Raw genomic sequence first — 26,428 nt, forward strand, 5'->3', positions numbered from 1 at the left:
CACCTAGGATTTTACTTTTCTTAGCCAATGGTTTATTGGTTCCATTGCAAACATGCTAACAATGTATTCTTTATACTTATTCTGGATTGTAAGTTTGGAAATAAATTCTAAAACAATTGATATAATTTGAGTTATGTTAACTTATGTTCTACATAGGGTGTTTCTCCCCACTTAGAATGGAGCATTGATGAATTGCAGTGTTTTGAAGTTTATAATTTTATTTTCATTAGCTAAATTGCACCATCAAATTTAGAAACATTTAGACTTAACTAAAGTAAACCTTTTTTTTAGTATTAAAGCCTTCATCAGATTGTATTATGAAATATTATATAAATATTCTTATCTACATATGTGGAAAGTGCTGATTCTTTTTTTTTTTTTTTCATTTCCTCCGATCATCATCTGTGCAGATTTAAGTGTATGTCTTTGGTTACACTAAGTGGCCCTAACAAATGTGTGTTTATGAATTGTAAAGCACTGAAAATGCAAGATATCTTCTGGTACTGTTCTGTATGTATAGAATAAATACAATTATGAAACTATGACAGCTTTTCTAATGTTCTGTTACTGCAAAGCAAAGAAATATTTATCATGGTTTTATTTCTAACAGAAGTGCTTAATAATCTCATCATAGTACTCATAAATCAAGTGGCAAAGTTCCCCAACTATGCTATCTCTTTAGATAGATTTCTGTGTAGATCTATGGTTTATAAAATATGCTAGCTGAGCTATATTTTTTGTGTATTAGCAACTGTGTAACTTTGAGGTTGGGGTAGTGCTTCTCTCTAAAACCACCGATTAAGATTTACCCTATCTTTTAAACTAAAATTGTAATCCTGATTATCCAAATGCTTTTAATCTTTTGAGAATTTGGCATATATCTGTAATTTAGCTCAGTCTTAATTCCTCAGGGATTCTTGAGATCCACTTTAGTTTGGAGAAAAGACAAAAAAAAAAAAAGACAAGAAAACAGAGGACAGTATGCTTCTCCACGTATTTTAACTGTTATTGTATTTTAGAAAATTGTTTTATGTCTGGGATGTCACAGCAAGCTTACACTTGTATTACTTCTCTGGCTAACAAACATCAATCTTACGTGATTTATACTTCATCCTTTTTGATTTTACAAACTTGTTCATGTTCAGATTACTGGGTTTGATTGGTTCAGGCAAACTAGTCTGTATTTTTTTCCCCTCAGACTTTTAATATCCTTGCTTCTAAGTGTTTCATTCTCTGAAACAGAAAATCACTTAAATAAAAAAAAAAAATTTGTAAATATTATAAGTCTAAAAAAGCAATATAGATAACTTTCATATTATCAAACCTAAAGTATAAGCTTAGGCTAGGTACTTTCTCTCTAGTTTTTTAACATTAGTGCTCAAGATGACTAATTAGGGTAAATAATAAAGAAATGTTTAAATGAGGGAATTCTCCTACAATGATTTTTTTAAATTTAGAATTAGGTAAGATTATAAAAAATTGTAATTACTGCTGAGACCTTTAATTTCTGTTCTTATAGTTTTGAATTTTTTTAAAAAAGTGTTTTGATTATATCACTTAAAGGATGAACAAGTAAATGTAGGCTGAATTGATAAAAAATCTGCCATCTTTACATTTCAAAGTTTCTATGATTTGTAGTCACTGGAATCCCAAGCTTTTATTATGCTCCAAGTGGCCTGGGTATCGTATTTTAAGGCCAATTGCCAGAAGACGCACTTTTGACCAAGCACGGTTGTATCCTAATTTCCCCAGTGTTGTTGCCTTTGTCTCTCCTGGCATTTACACAGACAGTTCAGTGAGCTGAAAAAGTCTCTCTCTCTAAAGGGCAGATTAATGAAATACTCGATTATTTATTCTACATCTTTTTTTCTATTGGTATTCTAAATATTTTACAAAATAGAGACTCAAACGTGAAAACCTTATAAATAACGTGATTTCTGATGAGCTGCAGTTAATTTTAATGTCACCCTAAAATCAGTAACGAACTGTTTTTTCTTCAAAGTTCCAATTTTTTTCTTTCAAGATAAATGTTTAACATCTATAAGCCTTGTTAGGAAAAGACTAATAATCTGGAAATTAGGAGAACTGGCTATTAGTAACGAATCTCTTTGTAATTAGTGTGTGACCTTTATCTATTTTCTTTGGCTTTCTGGGACTCAGTTTCCCAACATATAGAATAATGCATTATTTCTAAAAAGTCGCATAAAGTTCCAAAATCGTATGATAAATGAAATGGCCTTGTAGTTAGTCTCAAATAAGTAGCAGGTGGCTATTTTTGAACTTGCTTAAAAGACCTAAATCCTAGAAAAGATACAATATGTCCATTTCCAAAGCTCTCACCTCACTTCAGGCCACTGGTATCTCAAGTGGATTTCTTCTATTACCCCCTAACTGGCCTCGTTATTTCCAGGTGTACCCTGCCCACCAATGTATCTTCCACATTTATGCCAGAGACGTTTTTCTTAAATACAAAGCTGATGCAAATCCTCAAATGATTTCTCGTTATTACACAGTAAAGGATAAACTTAGTTTGGAATAGAAAGTCCTCACCTTTTACCAGTCTTAAGCATCTATGCACTTCCTTCAACCTACTGTGTTTTCTCATGTCTCTGTGCCTCACTCAGTTTTTACTATTGAACTAACTTTTCTCCTCCTGGTTAATTCCTATTGAACCTTTTAGACTCAGCTCACTCTTCCCTGATAATGCACATCCTTTGTGTCCCTGAAATGGCCTGTGCATTACTCTGATCACAGCAATTATTGAAAGGATTTGCACAGTTGATTTGTTTGTCTCTTATATTTTGGTCAAGTATCTCTAAGGTGTGGGCTGTGTCTTCCTTGTCTTTATATCCCCCAAAATTGTCAGTGTAGTTGTATTCCCTTAACCTGTCAGTGCTCAGTGTTACAGAAAAGAGAGAGGGAGCAGAAAGAAGAAAGGGATTCTTATAGGGTGCCACAAATAATTATAAAACTCACTTGCCTTAATGAGTCACTATTTAAAAGACTTTTCTTATCTTCAGTATCTCACTTTATACTTAGGACAAATCTTGAGGTATACAGATAAAGTAGTATCCTTTCCACAAAATTCATAGAACTGGTTAATGGGGACCCCCAAGACTCTGCCCCTGGACCACTTTTCCTATCCATTTGCACTCACTTCTTTGGTGATTTCATCCACTTTCGTGGCATTAAATAGCATGTAGGCTGATGACTTCCAAATTTATGTCTCAGGCCAAATCTCTCCCCTATACTAGAGACTCATCTATGCAGTTGCTTACTGAATATTCCTGCTTGGGTGCTTAATAACTTAACAGGTATATGAAAACTTGCTCCAACCATAGTCGTCCCTATGTTAGTTAATGGCAGCTCTGGCCTTCCAGTTACTTGTGGCAAAATCTTTGCATCGTCTTTGACCTTTTCTTTCACACCCACATCCAGTCTTCTGCAAACCCTTTTTGCTTTGCCTTCTTGATATAGTAAAAATCTGACCCACTTTTCACCGGTTTCACTTTGCTATTCTGATCCAAACTACCATCATTTCTTGCTCGGATTATTGTAGTATTCACCTAATCAGTCTCCCCCTGCTTGCCGTTTCCCCGTTAACATAGCAGCCAGAGTGATCCTGTTATAACCTAAGATCATGTTCCTCCCTTATTCTTAAGCTTTTAATAGCTTCTGGTCCCACTCTATGAAAAAGCCAACTTCTTTACAATGGACTCCAAGGACCTATGATCTTAGTCTCTATTACTTTTCTTATCTCATCTCTTTTAACTCTCAATGTCCGTCAGTCTTCTGGAATCTCACTAGCCTTCTTCTTCTCTCTGCCTGTGGCACTCTTCCCTAGATATCCTCATGTCTTGTTCCTTGACACCCTTCAGTGTTTCCTCAAATACCACCTTTGGTGAGACTTCTTTTAGCCACCCCACCAATACTACTTATCCTTGTCCCTGCTTTATTTTTCTCATAGCACTTACCACCTGATATACTTACTATATTTGCTCATTGATGTTATTCTATTTTCTGTCTGTCCCTATTGAAATGTAAGTTCTGTGAGGGCAGAGATTTTGTCTGTTCTATACATTTCTATATCTCAAAACTTAGAACAATCCCTCACACATCATAGTACTCAATAAATATTTGTTAAATGAATGAGTGAATCTGAGATCATATCCCAAATCTCTGGCTTTGAGATAGGATAAATTCAATGATGAAAGAATTTTCACTTTTCTGTATTATATATCACTCAGTGTATTACAAAACATATAATTAATCACTCAAGGAAACATTTTGTTGAAGCATATTAGATTCAGTAATTTCCTGGCTTGCACTGTTTTGATGATAGCCTTTACAACCTTGGAGTATGTATAGATTATATGTAGTATAAAGGAATTACCCACTTCATTATAGTTTTCAGTCTTAAAGGTGTGGAAAGGAAGTGTGAAATTTGGAAAACATGGAAAAAATATTCTTAAGACAGAAAAATGCAGTTGGTAAAGTGTGTGTAGTGTAGAGGATTCTAAGTCTCCATCAGTATGAATAGCAGATCTATAAGAAAAGCAGTATATGTTAATAGTTTAGATTGATGGCTATATTTTTGAAATCCAGATAAAAATTATATGCTAACTCTATAAAAATGTATGTGCTCCAAAAAATTATGTATATTTTAGGATATTTATGCACCCTAAATGGGTACATAGACTCTTAAATAAGCCTTTTGGCATAGCTGGAATAGGTAACCAAGTAGGAAATGTTGAGTAACAATCTAATAGAAGACTTTGTAAGAGTTAAAAATTTTTACTTTCAGATAAAAGTAGTTGTAAATACATAATAACATTACAAAAGATAACTAATGTGTAATCAACACATGTTGATATATGTAAGCTTTCAAATTATTTGTAAAATAGATTGCTTAGCACAGAGATGGTTTGAGATGTTAGGGAATGGGTAGTATTAGTGAAGAAATGATATTAAGGACACGAATGTACAGTCCTCTGATTCTACATAAACAATTTGGCCATGTTAATCAAAAAGGAAATAGTTACAAATGCATAAAGTTGTAGATTCAAAAAGAATCTGAGAAGTCAGCAAAATCCAGCTTTTCACTTTTCTGTACAACCCTTGTGACATGGTTATTCTAGCCATTTGAACACATCAGTGGTTGGAAACTAGAGCTCATTAAATGTTTTCACCCTCCTGTCTGTCTTAATTTGGTATTTGGAGATACATGGACGTTTCAACTTGTTTTCTTATCATATGCCATCATATTTTTAAAAATCGGTATAATTTTCTCTCACTTTTTTACTATAATTTTCTAGTCTTTCAGGCTTTCCTCACACAACTTGTTTCCCAGACCCACTGTCATTGTAGCTCTTATGGACATGATTCTGTGTGTCATGATTCTTGAAATCTGGTACCTTCAACTGCATGTAAGATTTTGTTTATGAGGTCTGACAATTGCAAAGTGTATCAGGATTATTGCTTCTTTCAGTCTGGGTGCTGGTGCTGATGTAGACCTTGACCACATGAGCACTTTTCGGAGCCATAGAAATACTAATAATAGCTAAAATGTATTGGCTACTTAAAAGATTCCAGGTAGAGTGCTAAGCACTTTATTACATTATATCCTTTTATCTTTATAGCAATTACATGAGGTACAAAACTATTATGAACTTCATGTTAAAGGTGAGGAAAATAGAGCTTACAAAGATTATTTGTCTAATACCACAAAGCTAGTAATTGTTGGAGGTAGAATTCTAACTCAGTTTTGTCTGACATTGAAAGCTGGGCTTTTAGCCCCTGTATTAGTATATTTATGTACCATCTTGTACTATCAGACTACTGAGTTTGCTTCAATGAAGTGTCTGGAGGCTTTCACATCAATTGCTATTGAATCAGATACTTTCAGTTTTTTAGTAGGTATTTAAATTTTTTGGCATTTATTTACAAGCCATCATTACAGGTTGTTGAGATTTAAAATTTTTTCTCTCGTTTCAATAACTAATTTTCATAATATAATTTATTTGCCCTTGAAAGATGCATGTACTAGTCTGTTAGAGAGGTTTTACCCCAAGTTGGCAATGCTCAGGAATCTTTGGTATTTGTTTTTCTACCATCTACCAATGCATCTCACAGCACCATCAGTAAGCCAGTATTTCTTTATTTCATCCATAAGGAGTTTAATGAGAGATGCAGGAAAAAAAAGTGTTATAGTTTCACTACTGACTTATTTTCAAATTAAGAATAGATAACTTTTTCTTGCTAGAGAGCCAGTGAAATAGTCCATCTCAACTTTAGTTTAGAAATTTAGAGAAGAGTTTTGGTGGTAACACCAAAATATTACTTTGTTCTTTTTTCCCTATTGATCTTTGTGTATATCATTATAACTAGAGACCTTTTATCTTATAGACAGAGAATTATTTCACTTTAGACAGTGATAACAATTACTAACATTTATAAGACATCTCATATTTGACAACGTCCTTTTAAATAGTCTCATTTAGTCTCTCTATTTATATATGAAGTAAGTGGCATTTGTCTTCTCATCTTTACAGTGAGAAACTAAAATGTAAGATCACACAGCTTGCGAGTGATTTAGTTCTCAAGCCTTAGTCTTCTAACTCCATTTTATATTCTTTCTATGATGTCACACTGCCTCGCAATGAAATAAATGGAGACATTAGATGAGGAATGGCCACTGAAGGGATTGAAAACATAACATATGTTTTAATAAGATAGTTGAGAGTTCAAGGTTGAGTCCAATGAATTTGACTGCATCCATAAAGCGAAAAGAAGAAAGTAGCCAGAAAGAGATCATGAAGAAAATTATTTTGGTACAAATAAAATTATTTACTATTATATTACCTTTGGTCACAAAAAATGTGTTAAGTACTCCAAAAATTGAGTAATAATTCTTACAAATTTAGATTTTTGACATTGGCAGTCATTGAATACATTAACAAAAGATTTCTTTCAAAAAGTGTTGGTATTAAGGAAGTTTAAGTCATAGACGTATTTGAGAATAAGCCATTGATATAGTTTCCTTTAAGTAGAGCTTTTTAATGGAAAAATGACAAAAGATAGATACACTTAAAAGCCCTAGTTTAGATTGGATATTTTTGTACTGTCAGTTACCAGTTTTCAGGCGTTACATTTGAGCTTGAAATATCTCATACATCTACTTTCTAGATAAATGAGTTCAATGATGGTTGAGTAACACTTGGAAGAAGTTGCAGTGCTGTAAACTTTGAGAAGAATGAAGTTTCACTGCAAGGAAATAAAAATATTTATTATGTTAGAGAAATAGTTTCTTTATCTCTTACATTGACTAATATTCACATCCATTTTTTGTTTAAGGTTAACACAATGTCATGAGCAGAATTTTTTTATGATATTCAGTTAAATATGCTAAAGCAAATGGGAAAATATTCAACTCGTATGTTCAGAAAGTCAAAGCTTAAAAGCAAAATAGATGTTTAACCAAATGTCTAGTGTATCATCTCAGTTACTTTTCATTATAATAACATTCCTGGTCTGGAAAAAAAAACAATTTTGTTCAGATAAATGAAGCTTACTATGCCATTAGATTTTATTCAGTATTCCTTGGTTTAATTTTTAGCTTTGCTGTAAAGAAGTTTGAGAATTTGACTTTCAAATGTTTTTATGACTATTTTACATATGGATAATGTAAAATAGATAAGACAGACATTTTATGTATATTTTGCCAAAAACATATGCATATGCAAAGTATTCTGACTTGAGCACATATTTTTCCAGTTTTCCCAGATTCTTGGTTATAGCCCACATGCTATCTTAAGAAAGGTTTGCAAACTGTAGATTCTACTTAAACGTTTGCCAAATCTATTATGGTAGTCAGCATACCTTACAATGTATCCTTAATGTCCATATCCTCTTCACTGATGCAGTTGGGCACAGAAGTTTAAAAGAAAAAGGACAAAGAAAGAAAGAAAATTTGTTGTTGACTATATCTATCTGCCATAGCAAGATTAGAACTCATCTTAAAGCTTGTATTTGTTATTTTCCATCATTTCTTTCTTTGCAGGAGTGTTGTGGTGCCTGTTAAGAAGCCGCCTCCAGGTAGTTTAGCTGTAACCACTGTGGGAGCCACTGCTGCTGGAAGTGGGCTGCCAACAGGCAGTACCTCTAATATATTTGCTGCTACTGGAGCTACACCAAAAAGTATGATTAATACAACAGGTATTGTCCTTATATATTTTTGTGATACCTCATCTTTTTCTTTCTGTTTTCTATATCTTCATTTTTCTGCTTATTTGATCTAAAAATTAAAATACCCTAATCGTTTAAGATTATCATAATCCTTAAGCAGGTTCTACTTTATGTTACTGCATTTCAGAATTTGTCTGTAGTTCTAGGATGTATTTTTTAGTGGTCATTTTAGAGGACACTATTGGTTTTTGTTTTGAGTCTTCTCAAAACACAGTTCATTTCTCAGAGTGAAATCAAATTGGTAAAAGGTTTTTGGGGAGCAAAACCAAAAGATAATTTGAATACTGATGTTTGATATTTAAATTGTATCAAGAATGTCAAAGTGTACTAAATGTGTTATTGACAGCAAAGAGATGTCATGACATTTACTGGTTGAATTCTAATGTATATTTTTTGCTAAATCCTCTAAGGGAAGGCAGAGCTCCCCTAAGAACCTTGATGGTATACAAGAGCCTCATCTTGATTTAAAAAAAGTGCATGTGAACAAGAACCATTGTTTGACATTGAATTAATTTATATACTTAGCTTACGATTGTATCCAATTCATTGTCCAACATTTTCCTAATGGTCTAGGAACAGAAAATTCCAAATCACTACAAATTTTAAAAGCCTGCCTAAAATAACTTTTTTTTTTGTAAATTTCCAGAAATGTTCCTGTTGATTATTAGCTAAATAAATCCTTACCCAAATCTTTGTGATTCCATTTTAGGTATTTATACAACGCAAGATGATCCCTGACTTTTCTTCCCTGACTATAGTAGCCTTCTCTTCTCCAAACTGTATAGCCTTGAACTTTTCCATCTATTGTTGTTCCTTAGATTCTTCCCATTTTTATTAATTTCATAGCTCTTCTTTGTGCTTTCTGTATCTTGTTTATCATACCACCTGAGTCTGACATATCATGAACCACACATTTATGGGGTTGTAGTAAGTAGAATCTACTCTATCAAGCATATTTATATTAGCAAATAAACATCATTAATGACAGTCGTGTTAAAGAACATAACATGTTTGATTTATTTATATTATAAATATTTATGTCTGGTTTTTCTGAAGACTTTATTTAAAGTTTTCTATCCAGTTTACAGTCTTACTCTTTATACTCAGTCTGTTTTCCAGAAATAGGAATAAAAATGTTCTTCTTTTACCAAAATATATACCAAAAATATGTTAAGGTTTTAAAAATATGCCAACGTAGTAGATCTATGATTGATTTTTATTGAGTAAGAACTTGTTTTTTAGACATAGTTCAGTGAAAACTAAATCACCTTTTTTAATCTTTATATGAAACAAGTTATGATATTTTCTTCTAATATCTATTTTATGAATTATTAATAGATATAGGAAGTGGTGGTAGCAAGAGGTCCAGTGATAATACAAAGTACCTAATATTACAATGAAAAATAATATGTAAGTAATAAATATTCTCCTTAGAGATATAGAGATACACACACACACACACACACATATTTTATGGGTCAACATCTAAACTGGGCCCATTGTCTAGTTCAGATTTTGGCGCACAGATGCTGTATAAGTGTTGTAGTGGAAATCGCAGTAAGCAATTCAGTTTTGTGGGAATTAGTGTAAGATAAGATATTATTTAGGAACACTAGATGTCCCTCAAGTCCACAGCTATTTAATATGCCTGCATGCTACATTATAGAAAAATCTATTCTAAAATGGCATCTTCATATTGTTGAAGAGAACTCATTATTTTAAAATCATGTACAGTTATACTCATTATAGCCCTTCTTAAGCAATCATTTTATCAAAATAAGCATTTGATGCTGCAGTGCTGCAAATTATGTTCAGACAGTTCATTGTAAATTATATTTTAGATGAAAACTAAAAATATTACAACATAGGACTAAAAACAGATAAAATTTTCACATCTAAATTTGCATTATTTTATCAGCCTCATTTTATCTAAAATTATTTCCATTTGTTGATGTCTCTTATTTATACCCCATTTGTAATATGTAGTTTTGATAAATTAATATAAGTAAATCAACTGTATTTTAATGCAACAGTATTATTTATCATTATAAAGAGTTATTAGTGTACTAATAGCCAAATGATTATTGATTTCTGTTTTGAAATTCAGATGATTAATTCTTTCAAAATCAGGTAGTAATTATGTAATGAAAATTATTTTGTTAAACAAATTTATATTTAAGGCTAAAAATTATTATTTTGGGAACAGGTGCCGTGGATTCAGGGTCCTCCTCCTCTTCCTCCTCTTCTAGTTTTGTGAATGGTGCTACCAGCAAAAACCTTCCAGCTGTACAAACTGTTGCTCCAATGCCAGAAGATTCGGCTGAAAACATGAGGTATATATAACCATTTGGGTTTTACTCATTTTACTCACTAAACCCCCTCAAACATAGTAAAACACTACACAATAAATACAAAGGTATAGTTAAGAATTCTTAAGAATGGTTGATTACATATTTTGGGATTACATTTTATAATTGCATTGTTTTGATATTTTTAGCTAGTTATTTATTACATGAAAATTAGTTATTATATTTGAGTCTAAACTGAGAGATCTTGAATGATTTTCAAACATTGACTCTGCCAAATTTGTAATCTGTTGTCATATAGCACGTTACTATTTCCAATAAAATAAAAACACCCACAAATGGTAACATGATAAATTGGGTATCTTCGGGGTGGTAATGAAAAGTTTAAAATATAGACTTTCAAAATAAACCTGCTAAATTATATATAATGTATATAATTGGAACTTGAATAGAAGATAACTTGAATTATCTTTTCTATCGTAATTTAGATAAAAATGACTTGTAGTAGCATATCAAAGAACGTTCCTAGAAGAGACTGGCCGCTGGCCCATATTCTTGGAGTTAAATTTGCACATACACAAACACACCACACACACACATGCATGTACATGTATGTATTCACATCTCTAATTGAAGTATCACACAAATAAAAGGTGTAAAAGCTCAGCAAAAGAATGAACATAGTCGTTACCATCACCCAAGTCAAGAAATAGAATGTTACAAGTACCCCAGAAGCCCCCAACCTGTGCTCCTTTTCCTATCACTATTCTTGCTCCTCTTCAGATTCACCGCCCTGATTTTTAATACTAGATTAGTTTTGGTTTTTTGAATTTTATATAAATGGAATTGCACAAGTATGTATTATTTTGTCTGGCTTCTTTTGTTCAACATAATGTTTATGAGCTTCATCCATGTTGCATGTAGCAATGGTTTGTTTATTTTTATTTCATTTTTATTCCTCTGTGAGTGTTTACTGCAATTTATAATCTATTTTACTGATGATGGGCATTTGGAATTTTCCAATTTGGGGCTATTACAAATAATCCTGCCTTCTATGTAGTAATGCTGCTGGTATGTTACTCTTGGGTGTACTACACATTTATATTCATGTTTGTTGGATAAATAACTTGGAATGGAATTGCTGGTTCATGGTGATTCTGCATGTTCAATCTTACTAGATAAAGCTTAAATGGTTTTCTAAAGTGGTTACGCAAGTTTACTAACTCATCAGCCACGTATGAGTTCCTATTTCTTCATATCTTTAACAATACTTAGTATTATCACTCTTACATTTTAGCCATTTTGGTGGAAGTAGAGTGGTATTCCGTTGTATTTTTATTTTGCATTTTCCTGATGACTAACGAGATTGAGCACTTTCTTATATCTTTATTGGTCTTTTGGTTTTCCTCTTTTATGATTTGCCTGTTGAAAACTCTTGCCCATTTTAAAAAATTGAGTTTTCTCTCTTCTACTTATCAATTTGTAAAGGTTTTTATGCATTTGGAAAATGATCCCTTTGATGATTATACGTCATACATATATTTTCTCCGTTCTGCGGCTTTTTCCATCTATATGATCGGTTTTAATCAACAGAAGTTGTAAATTTTAATGAAACTCAATTTATCAAGTTTTTGTTTGTTAGTGCTGTTTGTTTTGTAGATGAAATCTTTGCCTACATTTTTCCTTATCTCCTACATTTTCTTACCTTATCTTCTGGCTGCTTTATTCTTTGCTTTTTATGTTTAGATGTATAGTTCATCTGGAATTGAGTTTTTTGAATTCAGTGAAGGTAGAAGTAATATGGATGTCAGGATGATCTAGCACCATTTATTTGAAAAACTCTTCTTTCCCCCATGCTCTGCCACTTCTGTCACAAATCAAGTGTCCCTGTATACTGGATTCTGATTTGGCTCTCAGTTCTGTCCTAATACTCTGTTTGTCTATCCTTGTGCCTCACTAGCTTTAGGTTTAATAAAGATCAGTATCTGGTTGAGTAAGGTCTTCCACCTTGTCCTTTTTTTCAAGAAAGTTGGAGCTACTCTTGTTGTTTTGCATTTTCACTTAAATTTTAGAATCAGTTTGTCAATATCTGTATTGAAAACAACTTGCTGGATTTTGGCAAGGAATGGAATTTGTAGATCTATTGTAACTCAAGTTATATTGCGTCTATAGATCTCTTTCAATATTGTGACTTCCAGACTATGAACATCATATATTCCTTACCTTTCTTTAGCTTTTCTTAAATTTTCCCCAGTAATGATAATTAGTTTCCTATGTAGAAGTCTTACATATTTCTTATTTGATTTATTCTTAGGATTTTGACATTTTGCATTTGTATTCTTTTCCTCTAGTTTTCAAATCAACTGTATCGAGAACATTTGTTTATATTGTTTAAACTTAATGAATTATACTCATTTTGTGTGCACATTTGAAAGAATTTTGATCAGTTATATCCCCATATAATTACCACCACAATCAAGATGTAGAGTATGTCCATCACCCCAGATCGTTCCCTTGTGCCTCATCTGTTATTCACCCCATCCCTGCCTCAGGCAAACACTTACGTATTTTTTAATATTGTAACTTAAATTTGTTCTTTCTAGGGTTTCACGTAGATGGAATCACGCAGAATATACTTTTTGGTTCTTCCTTCATTCACTTAGCTTTTGAGATTCATCCATGTCTTTTTGTCTATGAGTAGTCCATTACTTTTTATTCTTGAGTATTATTCCATTATATGGCTGTCTCACAATTTATTTATTCACTTGTTGATACACCTCTGAGTTTTTTTCCAGGTTGAGGTTCTTATAAGTAAAAATTCTGTGGACATTTGAGTACCAATTTTGTCGACATATGTTCTTGGGTAAATAACTAAGAGTAAATTTGCTGGTTGAATAGTAAGCATATGCTTATCTTTATAAGAAGCTGCTGAGTTGTTTTGCAAAGTGGTTGTATCATTTTATATTTCTGTCAATAATGTGTGAAGGTTTCATTTGTTCGACATTCTTATTAACACTTGGTATTGTCAATCTTTTTAATTTAAGACGTTGCTGGGTAATAATATCTCATTTGGTTTTATTTTCCTCATGATTAATGATGACAGGGTTTGGGGTTTTTTTATGTGTTTATGGGCCATTAAAATCTTTTGCTATTTTTAATAAATTGACTTGTTAGCATTTTTTGTGTATTCTGAGTATATGTCTTTTGCCAGATATATGCATTGCAATTTTTTTTTTGCCATTCTGTGGCTTGTATTTTCATTTTGTTTAAAAGTGTTAAGAATAGGATGTTTCTAACTTTGATAAAGTCCATTATTTCAGAACATCTTTTCTTTTATGGTTCATGTCTTTATGTCCTAAGAAATCTTTATCTATCCCAAAGTTGTGAAGATGTTCTCCTATATTTTCTTCTGAAAGTTTCATAGTTTTAGCTTTTATGATTAGGTTTGTGATCCATTTTCACTTAATTTTTGTGTGTATGGTGAGGTAAAGGTTGGAGTTTGGTTTTATTCATATGTATATTAATGTTTCAGCACCATTGAATTACCTTGCCACATTGGTTTAAAATCAATTGATCGTCTATGTGTATCTATTTCTGGACTTCATACTGTTCCAGGATCTATATGGCTGTCCCTATGCCAATACCTCACTGTCTTCATTACTTTCTAGTAACTTCATAACTTTATAGTAAATCTTGAAATCAGGTAGTATAGGTCTGCTAACTCTGTTCTTTTTTACAACTGCTTTGACTTTTCTAGGTTATTTGCATTTTTATACAAATTTTATAATTGGCTTGTCAATTTCTATGGGAAAAAAATCCTGCTGAAATTTTAATTAGGATTGTGTTGAATCTTTAATTAAATTTAAGGAGAAGCTATCTTCATAATATTGAGTTTTCCAGTCTGTGAACATTGTCTATAACTCCATTCTTTGAGATCTTGAATTTCTCTCAGCAACTTAGTGTAGCTTTCATTGTAGAAGTCTTGTACTTATTTTTGTTTTTTTATTTTTTAATGTCTTTGATGATATTCTAAATTAATTTTTTTTTTAAGATTGGCACCTGAGCTAACATCTTTTGCCAATCTTCTTTTTTGTTTTTTTATCCCCAACTCCCCCCAGCACATAGTTGTATGTTTTTAGTTGTGGGTCCTTCTAGTTGTGGTAAATTAAATTTTTTACTTTAAATTTCCAATTTTTGAGTTAGAAGACAAACAAAAAAGAAGAAATACTTGTTTCCACTTATATAAAATTCTAGAAAATGCAAATTTATCTTAGCAGAGAGCAAATTGGTGATTGCTTGTATCAGTTATATCAATACAGCTGAGAAGAAAGAAGATTTTAATTGTGTATTCATAGTGTGTAGAAAGACAATTGATCTTTGTATATTAACTTTATATACCCCAACTTTGCTCAGTCCACTTAATTTTAGTAGTTTGTTTGGACTTTTCTCAACTGACTTGATAGTTCTATCTGTAGTTTGATTGTATTTTCTATGTGTAAAATGTCATTTGTGGCTTTAGTGTTACATAATCTTAAAAGGTTTGAGAATTCACCAAGGGGGCCATCTCCGCCTGGAATTTTCTTTCTGGGAAAGTCTTAAATTACAAATTCAATTTCTTTAATGGATAAGTGACTATTCAGATTTTCTCTTCTTTTTGCATCAGTTTTGGTTATTTGTGACTTCCAGGAATTCAGCCATTTTATCTAAGTTGTTGCATTTATTGCCATAAAGTTTTTCATCCTTTTTTTAAAATTCTTATTTTAAAATATCATTAAAGAGATTTACAATATCTATAATGATGTTTCCTCTTTCATTCCTGATTTTGTTCATTTATGTCTTTTCTCATTTTATCATTATTAGAATAGCTATTAATTTTCCAATCTTATATTTTCCCCCAGAAATTAGTTATTAGATTCATTAATTTTTTCTGTTTTCTATTACATTGAGTTCTGCTCATATTATATCCTTTTATTTATTTCAGGTTTACTTGCTTTTCTCTTTCTAGACTCTTAGGGTGGAAATTTAGATCAGGAGTCTATAAACTATGGCCCCTGGGCCAAATCTGCCATTGCCAGTTTTTGTAAATAGACTTTTATTTGAATATAGTCATGTCATTTGTTTATATATTGCCTCTGACTGCTTTCACATTACAATGACAGAGTTAAGTAGTTGCAACAGAGATAGTAGGGCCTAAAAGCTTAAAATATTTACTATCTTACCCTTTACAGAAAATGTCTGCTAACCCCTTGCTTAGATCTTTGATATTAGGTTTTTCTTCTCTTCCAATTTGAACATTTAAAGTCATGACTTTTCCTCCAAGCACTATGTTAGCTGTATTTTACAAATTTAGTTATATTGTTTTAATTTTTATTCAATATTTTTCCTAAATTTCCCCATGATTTCTTCTTTGACTCATATGTGTTCCAGAAGTGCATTTGAGGTTGACTTTTTCTCGCTCGTAATGCTGTGAGATCCATCCAAGTTGTTGCATGTATTAATAGGTTGTTCCCTTTGTATTTTTGAGTAGTATTCCGTGGTATGGATGTATGACAGTTTGTTTAACCGTTCACCCACTAAAGGACATTTAGGTTTTTCCCAGCTCTGGGTTATTACAAAAAAAGCTGCAATGAACATTTGTTTTTATGTGAACATAAGTTTTCATTTCCCCGGCATTAGTGCCCAAGAGTGAGATTACTGGGTTTATATGAGCAGTACCTAATTAGTTTTATAAAAACTCCCACCAGCATTGTAAGAGTAGTCGAGTTTCTCATTTTCACCAGCATTTGGCATCATCTTTGTTTTTCAAAGCCATTCTGGAAGGTATGTAGTGGTATCTCATTGGTGGTCTTAATTTGGCTTTTCCTATTGGACGATTTTGAACATATTTTCATGTGCTTATTTGCCATCAGTATGTTCTCTGTAGTGAAATATCTGTTCATGTCTTTTGCCCACTTTGTAATTGGGTAGCTTTTTTACTTTTGAGCTTTGAGAGTTCTTGATACATTCTAGGTACAAATCCTCTTTCAGAAATGTGTTTTGCAAGTATTTTTTCCCAGACTTGTTTCATCCTTTTAATAGAGTTTTCGACAGAGGAAAACTTTGTATTTTTGTTGTAGTCTAACTTATCATGGTGTCATGTCTAAGAATTCTTCACCTAGCCCCAAGTCCTGAAGATTTTCTCATGTTTTCCATAAAGTTTTGTGGTTTCATAGTTTTAGTTTTAAGTCGGTGATCCATTTTGAGTTAATTTTTGTATAAGGTGTGAGGCTTACGTTGAGGTTTGTATTTTTGCCTATGAACGTCCAGTTGCTCTAGCACAATTCGTTCAAAAGGATATCCCTCCTCATGAGGCATATTTTTAAGATCTTTTAAGGCAAGACTAAGATGGCCTTTATTTCTGGGCTAATTTTGCCATACTTAGAAAGTGTGCTGGGATCTCTCCTGAATGCTCAGTATGTTTAATTAGGTCTCTCCTTTATGGCCAGAGGAAACGCAGATGGTTCTTGGTCCTCTGTGAGCTATAGTAGATGTTTGCATTAGAGCTCCTTCATAGTTGTAATTGTTCTTTCCTCAGAAGTTGATCTGTTCTAATCTTGGGAGCTTACAGACATAATATACATAGATTTTATTCAGTCAAAGACTCAGATTACTGGAATTGTTTCTCTTTATAACTCCTTCCTCTTGGGTACTCTGTCCTCCAAATCTGTTCACCTTGGCCTCCCTGAACTGCAGTTCTGGTCCCGTCAACTCAGAAAGGTTGCCAGATTCTGTATTTGCCATAATATGGGAAATATCTCCCTGCAGGAAACCTGGATGATGATGGGACTCACCTCATTTGTTTTTCTTTCCTCAGGATATATGATCCTGTGCTTTCTGTTTTGTCTGAAAATAGTTATTCTCTGTATTTTGTACAATTTTCTCATTGTTAGTATGGGAGGTAATTCTAGACCACCTTACTCCTTCAAGGTGAAAAATGGAATTTGATGTTTTTCTGTGTAGTAAATTATTTCTTTTATAAATTTCATTTTTTAAATTGCATGCTGGTGTATATAATCCATTTCAGTATATTAAACTAATATCCTGAAATCTTTAGCTACTTACAGTTCTTTCTAAATAAATTTATATGTACAGTCATTTCATCTGTGAATATTGGCAGTTTTATCCTCCATTACGATCCTTAACACCTTTTTTTTTCCTTGACTTATAGTACCAACTAGTCCCTCCAGTGCAATTTTCTGTAGATGTGGTTAGAACAGTCATTCTTTGTTTCATCTCAGGTGGAAAGCTTTGAACGTTTCATCATTAATTATGTTTCTTGCCTATTTATTATAGATACTTCTTATCAAATATAAGAACTCTCTTGTGTTTACAATTAACCAAGAGTTGCTAGCATTATGTGTATTGAATTTTAACTTATGATTTTTTTTTTTTTGCCTACACTGAGATAACCTTGTGGTTTTTCTCCTTTTTATGCTAACATGGTCTATTATATTGACTTATTTTTTAAATGCTAAACAAACCTTGAATTCCTGGAAGAAATCTAATTTCTTTGTGATGTAAAATCTGTTTTCTCTCTTGAAGAGTTTTTATAAGATTGGTGATTTTGTTTGTTTTTGTTTTTTCCCAAATATTTGATAGACTTCACAAGGAAAGACACTTGATCCTGGATCCCCTCTTTTGGGAAGTTTTAAAACTAAAATTTCTATTACAGATCTCCCCATATCTTCTATTTTGTCTTGTGTCAGTTTTGGTAGGTTCTATTGGCATTAAGTAGTTTATGCTATTCTCTTAACATTCATATAATCTGAAAGAAGTCCCTCCTTTTTACTCCTGATATTCTTTATTTGAGTTTGCTTTCTTTCTGCCTGCCTGCTTGCCTTCTTTCCAATTCTTGACAGTGATTAGTCAAATTTATTAATATTGTCAAAGAAGCAAACATTCATCAGTGAGAAATAACAAGAAACTTAGGTTGAGGTTTATACATTAATATTTTTTCCTTAGTATAGTGATGTTTGAGAACATCAGCATGCAACAGAGTCACAGGGAAGGCTTGTTAAAACACAGCTTGCTGAGTTCCACCTCCAGAATTCTGATTCAGTGGATCTTCAGAGTGTGAGAAAATCCAAGATCTGCTGTTGGCAAACAGAGAAAGCCAACGTGCAGTTCCAGTTCAAGTCTAAAGGCCTGACAACCAGGAAAGCATATGCTGTATGTTCTAGTCTGAAAATTGGCAGGCTCAAGACCCAAGAAGAGCTGATGTGTCTTTCTGAGTCCAAAGGCCAAAAAAGACCACTGTCCCAGCTCCAACTGTCAGGCAGGAGTTTTCTCTTACTCAGCCTTTTTGTTCTATTCACGTATTCAGTTGAATGGATGAGACCCATCCCACTCAAGTGTTAATCTCATCCAGAAACATCCTAACAGACACACCCAGAATAATATTTGATCAAATGTCTGGGTACCCTGTGGTCCAGTCAAGTTAACATATAAAATTAGCAATTATACTCAGTGAACTTGATGCTGCTGGTCCTGAGAACATAGTTTGAGAAACAGTGTTTCAAGTGACCATCCTCCAGACTGCAGCATTAACTTTTGATAAGTCCTCTTCCCAGACAATGCATGGATCTTTGTATAATTTACTTCATTTACCCCGAATTTTGCAAACGTACTTGTACATATGTATCCATGTAAATGTGTGTATGTGCATGCAACTTTTAAGCCCCCCAAGAGAGTATAGTTACAATTTTATTGGTCAGCCTCTGTTTAGATTTACCCAAATGCTTATAATTTTTTATTGCTCATCATTCCTTTCTGAATGCCTAACTTCCATCTGGTATCATTTTTCTTCTTCTTGAAGAACACCCCTTACTTTTTCATTTAGTGCAGAACTGCCACTCATGAATTCTCAGTTCTTATTTGACTAAACATCTTTGAAATTCACCTCTAGTTTTTTGAAGGATAGTTGAACCAATGTCGATTCTATGTTAGCAGTTATTTTCTTTCAGTGCTTTGAAGATATTATTCAGTTGTCTTTTGGCTTTTGTTTCTTTCTGTGCTTTCTTTCCTTTTCTGCCTTTTTTTAAAAGAAGATACCTTCCAGTCTTGGTCTTATTGCTATTTCTGTGCTCCTCCTTCCCACCTCCCTACTGCCTGCTTTTAAGATTTTCTCTGTCTTTGGTGTTTAGCAGTTTTACTATGATGTATTCATGCTCTGTAGTTTTTTTTTTTTATTTATCCAGCTTGGGATTAGTAGAGCTTCTCAAATGTGAAAGTTGATGTTTCATCAGTGGCTGGAAAATTCTTAGCCTTTACCTCTTTGAAGATTGCTTCTAACCCATTCTATTCTTTTTCTGGGACTTAAATTACATATATATTAGACATTTTCTTTATTTCTCATCTATCTGTATTCTCTCTTTCTCTCTCCATTATTCTGAGCATTTTCTTTTAACCTTAGTCTACTTTATTAATTCTTTTTTAAGCTGTTTCTAATCTTCTGAGTTCTTAATTTCGATTTTTTATAAGAATTGGAATTTCTATTTGACTTTTTTATAGTTTAATCTTCTCTTTCAGTTGTCCATCTTGTCTTTAATTTTCATGAATACATCAGATATAGATACTTTAAAGTTTTTGTTTCATTATTTGGCTTCTATCTCTATGATTTTGTGTTTCTCTTGGTATTCAGTCATCTTATCTACTTTAATGTCTTTTGTTTTTATTATATTGCGAAGAACCTGGTATATGAAAGATTGTAAAGATAATAGGAAGGTACGAAGTAGTGTTTTTTCTGCAAAAAAAATGCATTTCCTTCTAGTAGGTACTGGCAAACCCAGATGACATAATGCTGTCAAGGTAAAAGGACGAGTCTTTTTGTGATTCACCACTACTCTAGGGTGTAGTGCTACAGAGTCCCAACGTGAAGCAGGAGAGTTTTTCTAAGCTCTTCCCCCTTTGTGGTGGGCACTGAACTTCAGTTTCTCCCTGTAAGTTTGTAAAAGTTTTGTTTAATTGCTAAGTCATTGAACTGCTTCTTCCAGAATATATGCATTTGAGAAAAGTGATCCAAATGCCAAAATCACCCTTTCGGATTTCTTGTTTCTCAAGATTGTGGTCAAATAATGGGTCCCTGTCTTAACTCTCCATTGCCCTCAAAGAGGTGTTTTTATTTTGTTTTGGTTTTTGTCCAGCTATCTTAGTTGTTCTCAGCAGGAAGATCAGCTGTTACTGAAGTGAAAATCCAAATTATTTTTATATAACTAGTTTGTTTATCCTCCTATATTAGATTGAGTATAAGCATTGAAATGGCTTAGTTTTTTTAAATCATTGCTTTCAACCGGATTAGCTCAGATCCATTCATTCTGTTCCTTAATTACATCACAAGCAAATTTAATTTTCTTGTAATTTTCAAGTTATAAAAAAATTAGTCAAGTATAATGTAAATTCTAATATCTCATACAGTCAAACCTCTTTAACTCCTTACTCTGGCTTTCTTTATATTAGGTTTTAATGATAATTCTTTTTCCTTCCTTTTCTTTAACCTTATCTGTATTTTTATTTTTAAAGCAAGGTTTTCTTAGACAGTGTATCAATGTGCCCTGCTTTTTTTTTTCTTTTCAGTTTGACAATGTGTGCTTTAATTGATGTTTCTACATAATTTACATTTATTATAATTACTGATATGGTTAGGTTAATGTCTATCAACTTGTTACTTGTTTCCTAAAAACTATTGTTTTCCATTTGTCTTTTACTTTTTTTCCCTCTTTCAATGCCTTCTTTGAGTTAACAGAGTAATTTATTACTATTTCATTTTCTCTCTAAGATTGCCTTATGTCTGTTTATCTTTAAAACATCTTTAGCGGTTGCCCTGCGTTTTACAATATAAATCTTGAAACGATCACAATTAGTTGTTAATAGTATTATACTGTTTCATGTGTAATATTAGGATTCTTATAAAATTTACTCTTTTTCTCATCCTTTGTGTTAGTATTGTCATATGTTTTACTTTTATATGTCTTATTAAGAAACAGTGCATCACTATGTTTTTGCTCTGGACAGTCCATTTTTTTAGAGCAATTAAGAATAAATTAATTCTATATTTATTTTCATTTATCATTTCCAACACTCTTAATTTGCTTATATAAATATAAGTTTATACAGGTACCATATTCCTTATACTTCAAGAGCTTCCTTTAAAAGTTCTTGTAGCACAAGTTAATCATATGAATTCTCTCAGGTTTTTTGTTCTGAAAAAGTTCTTATTTTACCTTCAATTTTGAAATATTTTTTTAGCTAGGAATAGAATCATGGGCTAACATTTTTTTTAAATAAATTTCATTCCATTGTCTTCTGGCCTGCATAGTTTTTAATGAGAAGGTCACTCTTCCTTTCTTCCTCTGTATGTAATGAGTCTTTATTCTCTGACAGCCCTCTTCAAGTTTTTTCTTTATATTTGGGTTTCAAACGGTTTATTATGACAAATCTAGGTTATTAATTAATTAATTAACTTTAATTCTGCTTGTTTTCTGGGCTTCTTGAATCCATCCATGGTTTGATGACCTTTATCATTTTTAGAAAATTTCTTATTCATTATCTCTTCATGTATTTCTTTGGCCCTGTATTCTCTCTCTGCTTGTATTAGTTTTCTATTGCTACCATAATAAATTGCCACAAATTTAGCAGCTTAGAACAATGCCTATTTATTATGTCATATGTCTATAGGTTACAAATGCAGTACAGCTCACACTGGGCTAAAATCCCAGTGTTGGCAGGGCTGTATTCCTTTTTTTTTTTTAAAGATTAGCACCTGAGCTAACAACTGTTGCCAATCTTTTTTATTTTTTATTCTTTTTTTTTTCTGCTTTATCTCCCCCAAATCTCCCCTGGTGCATAGTTATATATCTTAGTTGCAGGTCCTTCTAGTTGTGGCATGTGGGATGCCGCCTCAATGTGGCCCGATGAGCGGTACCATGTCCGCGCCCAGGGTCCGAACCAGCGAAACCCTGGGCCACCGCAGTGGAATGCGTGAACTTAACCACTGGCCGCGGGGCCGTCCCCCCAAAGGTCTGTATTCCTTATTGGAGGCTTTGGAAGTAAACCAGGTTCATTCAGGTTGTTGGCAGAATTCACTTCCACACAACTCCAAGACTGATGGCCCTGCTTCTTTGCTAGCTGTCGGTCCAGGGCTGCCCTTAGGTCCTAGAGTCCTTTTTCCAGTCCTTAAATATGGCCCCCTACATTGAGAACCAGTGACAATGTATCACATTCTTCTCATACTTGGGATCTTTCTGACTTGCCCTTCTGATACATCTTTTTTGCCTCCCTCTTTTGCCACACCTCTGACTCCACCCAGAGTTTTCTGCTTTTTAGGGCTCATATGATTAGATTGGACCCATCTACACATTACAGGATAATCTCCCTATGTTAATGTACATAACCTGAATTTCATTTGCAAAGTCCCTTTTGCCATGGAACAACCTAGTCATAGGTTCCTGTGATTATGGTTTGGCCATCTTTGGGTAGCCATGATTCAGTATGCCTCATTTCTCCTTCTGGGGTTCTTATCACATTGTTATAAGGCCATCAGATACTGTTCCACAGCTCTTGAATGTGCTTGCCCTCTCTCAATCATTCTCTCATTATATATATTCTTTTTTTTCTTTTTGTTTCAACGTGTCTTTTTTCACTGGCCTATCTTCAAATTCACTAATTCTTTCCTTTGTTTTATTGAGTCTATTGATAAGCCTTTTAAAGGCATTATTGTCTCTTTTACTGTATTTTTCATTTCTAGCTTTGTTTGTTTTTTACAGTTTCTTACTTTGTGCTGAAATTCCCCATCTGTTTGTGCATATTGACTATGTTTTCAACTATTAATTAACTCTTAACATATTAGTCATAGTTACTTTAAATTGTTTGGTAGTTCCAACATCTAGTTTATCTGTGATTCTGATTTTATTGGTTAGTGATTCTGACTATGTTGTTTTTTTTTTTTTTGTATGTCTTATACTTTTTGGTTGAAAACTGGACATTGTATACAGGACAGTAGTGACTGACATTCATAGTATCTATGCTTGAAATGGGCCTGCCTCTTCTTCTACTTGGCCTTTAATGTTAGAGGTTAAGTCATTCTACCCAGGAGTTGAGCTAGGTTTATGTTTTCTTGTTTTAGGTACTCTCAGTACACCACGTTTTGAATTTCTGTACCTTTACCTTATATTTATCTAGGGGCTGGTTTGTCAGAACATTTTACTCAACGTTCCTATGCTACTCTTATCTTAAGGCTTTCCCTTGATCCTGCACTTTAAAGAGGTTCTGTCTACTGTGGCCCCTTCTGCTGTTATTTCTTACTGGGTGTTTGCAGGCTTGCTGTTTGGGATTGTTTTCTGTGGTCCTGGTTCAGACTTGGTTTTAGCCAGGTGCTGCCCTGGGTCTTGGAAGTAGGGTTTTTCACTAATCCTGCCCATTCTCAAGTGCTTGGAAAATCTCTAAATATCCAGACTAAGGATATTTTCCTGCCCCTCCCTCGGAGTAGAGAGTTTTTTCTATTCCCTTTCTCCAGCTGCAATAGACTCTCTCCTGTACTGGAAGTGACAGAGTTTGCTGTCCTTTTCTAAGATATATAAGGCTTTTGTTCCATAGAGGTTATAGGGAAGAAGAATCTGGTCAGGGCTTTGTGTCTTTACTCCAGTAATTACTGCTTCCCTCCCTTAGCCTCCAGCAGTGAGGGAAGTTTCTCAGTCCTCTATGCTGCCTGTTCTTTCTCATGAGTAATGGTGAGTGTTGTGGAGAAGAGCCTGCAAATTACTGCAAACTCTCCTTGTGTCTGCAGCTCTGGAGGTTTTATTCTCTCACATTAACTCACACTTGGACTTCAGCAATTTTTTAAAGATGTTAGCTGACTTCTTAACAGCTTATATGGTAGTAATGTTTCCTCTTCCTGTGCTCTGCCCCCAAGGAAGCAAGTTCTTGCATCCCCCATGTCTCCTTGGAGGTTCCTGTCTTTCTTCAGATTTCAAGGCTGATTTGTTGCCTTGCAACCTCAGCTCTCTGATGGGTCCTAACAGTGTTATAATTCTCTAGATTATCTGGCTTTTTCTTGTGATTAGTGTGGGAGTGACCCTTTCCAGCTTTCTACATCCTAAGTGGAAATTCTCTATTTCTTGTTAAAGGTTCAGATTCCTAATTAATGGTTTTACAATTTGTATGTTCAAAAATATTATGTGAACCAAGTACTGTACTAAAACCACTCACTAACTGACTGCTACGACAGGAAACAAATTCAAAGATAGGGCATTTTATAAATGCTCTGAAACGGGAATGGCCCTGAGAGACGTCCTCAGCTCAGGGAGGGGAGCTAGGACTTTATCTCCTCCTGGACTAGTGTTTGAATGCACATTGCTGCTGCTGAGGAGACTTCACTTTGGGTAAAACAGGTCCCTTCAGAGGAAGGCTCCAACTGTGAGCCATCACCCAATATTTTTCCTGACAACTTTCCGGGAAGTCAGGGTCTGTATCCTAAAGGGGGATCTTGGTGATCCACCACAGTCCCTACTACATTAAAATTTCTTTTATAATATATTAAACTTGTTATTTGGTAGGAAAAGTTTCATTATTTCAATTTTTATATCACCTATTTAAAATATAATTAGCCTTAGTCTTTTTATCACTAGGTTTGTTGTTTTGTCTCAGTTAAATGACATATATTCTGGACTTTATATTTTTATTTCAAAGTAATTTATGTATCATTTTGCGTGACTGTTTGACTAGACAGGAGGAATTTTTCCATTTCAGTTTCTTTAATTTTCTTTTTGTATATGAAAAATCCAGTTAACTTCCAGAAATGCACTTCAAATGAGCTTTTATAGTTATCTAAAGACATCCAGCATTACGTTTCTTGAAACTTGAAAAATGTGTGTTTGGAGTTAAGCTTACCATATAAAAGATACAGTGCTTGCATACAAAAGAATTCTGTTTATGCTCAGTTTCTTAGTCTTCTGTAATTTCATCATACACTTGAAAACGTGTATGATTCTGTTAAGGAAGAATAAAGAGGAATTGTAACTTTCTAACTTAAAAGATCATGGGAAATAAAATAAGCAAGAATTTTTTAAGCTTCATTTTTTTTGTCTGTTTTTGTTTTTGTTTTTTTGAGGAAGATTAGCCCTGAGCTAACTGCTGCCAATCCTCCTCTTTTTGCTGAGGAAGACTGGCCCTGAGCTAATATCCGTGTCCATCTTCCTCTACTTTATATGTGGGATGCCTGCCACAGCATGGCTTGCCAAGCAGTGCCATGTCCGCACCCAGGATCCAAACCGGGGAACCCCGGGCTGCCGAAGTGGAACGTGCACACTTAACCGTTGTGCCACCGGGCCAGCCCCAAGCTTCATGTTTTGCTTAGTGGCTGCAACTCTAAAAAGTTTAGTTTAAAAAAACTGTTTATCAGTAGGTCACAATGCTACAGATTCTGAGATTTAGGATGCATTTACTCATCAGCTAGCTAGTATGTTAAGTTATAGTTCATATTAGAAGTTTAGTGAAAATTTGACAAAATATTTAAAGTCAATGTTTGTCAATTATTAGTCATAATATCAAACTGATTAAGAATTTAATTTTACAATATTTGGTTTGATAACTTTGATACTCTCCTAATCTTTTCTTTTCATCTAAGTTTACTTAAGCAAATCAGTTCACTTACCTGTGCCTATATTTCTTAATTTACATTGGAGCATTTGATTACTAAAATCTAATATGAAATTCACTAGTGTAATAATTTCTTTTATATCTGAGCTGTATCTTTTAGATACATTGCTTAAGGACATGTAATTATTTATTTTGATTCTAGATTTTATTATTATACCTACCCCTTTTTTACATGACTTAAGAAATGA

At 33.3% G+C, this 26,428-nt stretch overlaps 1 protein-coding gene across 13 annotated transcripts in view; it reads left to right on the forward strand.

Moving 5' to 3' along the window:
- The window catches only part of NBEA (neurobeachin), a 671,317-nt gene that overhangs the window by 255,015 nt on the left and 389,874 nt on the right, over positions 1–26,428 (forward strand). For 7 of the 13 annotated variants that reach the window (XM_070240236.1, XM_070240226.1, XM_070240230.1 and 4 more), the window contains 2 exons: positions 8,060–8,214; positions 10,451–10,577. In XM_070240236.1, coding sequence (XP_070096337.1) covers positions 8,060–8,214; positions 10,451–10,577 — 282 coding nt within the window. The remainder of the gene's footprint in view (positions 1–8,059; positions 8,215–10,450; positions 10,578–26,428) is intronic. The other 6 variants (XM_070240227.1, XM_070240232.1, XM_070240229.1 and 3 more) reach the window with 1 other exon arrangement.

Source organism: Equus caballus, chromosome 17 (assembly GCF_041296265.1).
Source record: "Equus caballus isolate H_3958 breed thoroughbred chromosome 17, TB-T2T, whole genome shotgun sequence".
In the NCBI taxonomy this organism is placed as follows: Eukaryota; Metazoa; Chordata; class Mammalia; order Perissodactyla; family Equidae; genus Equus; species Equus caballus.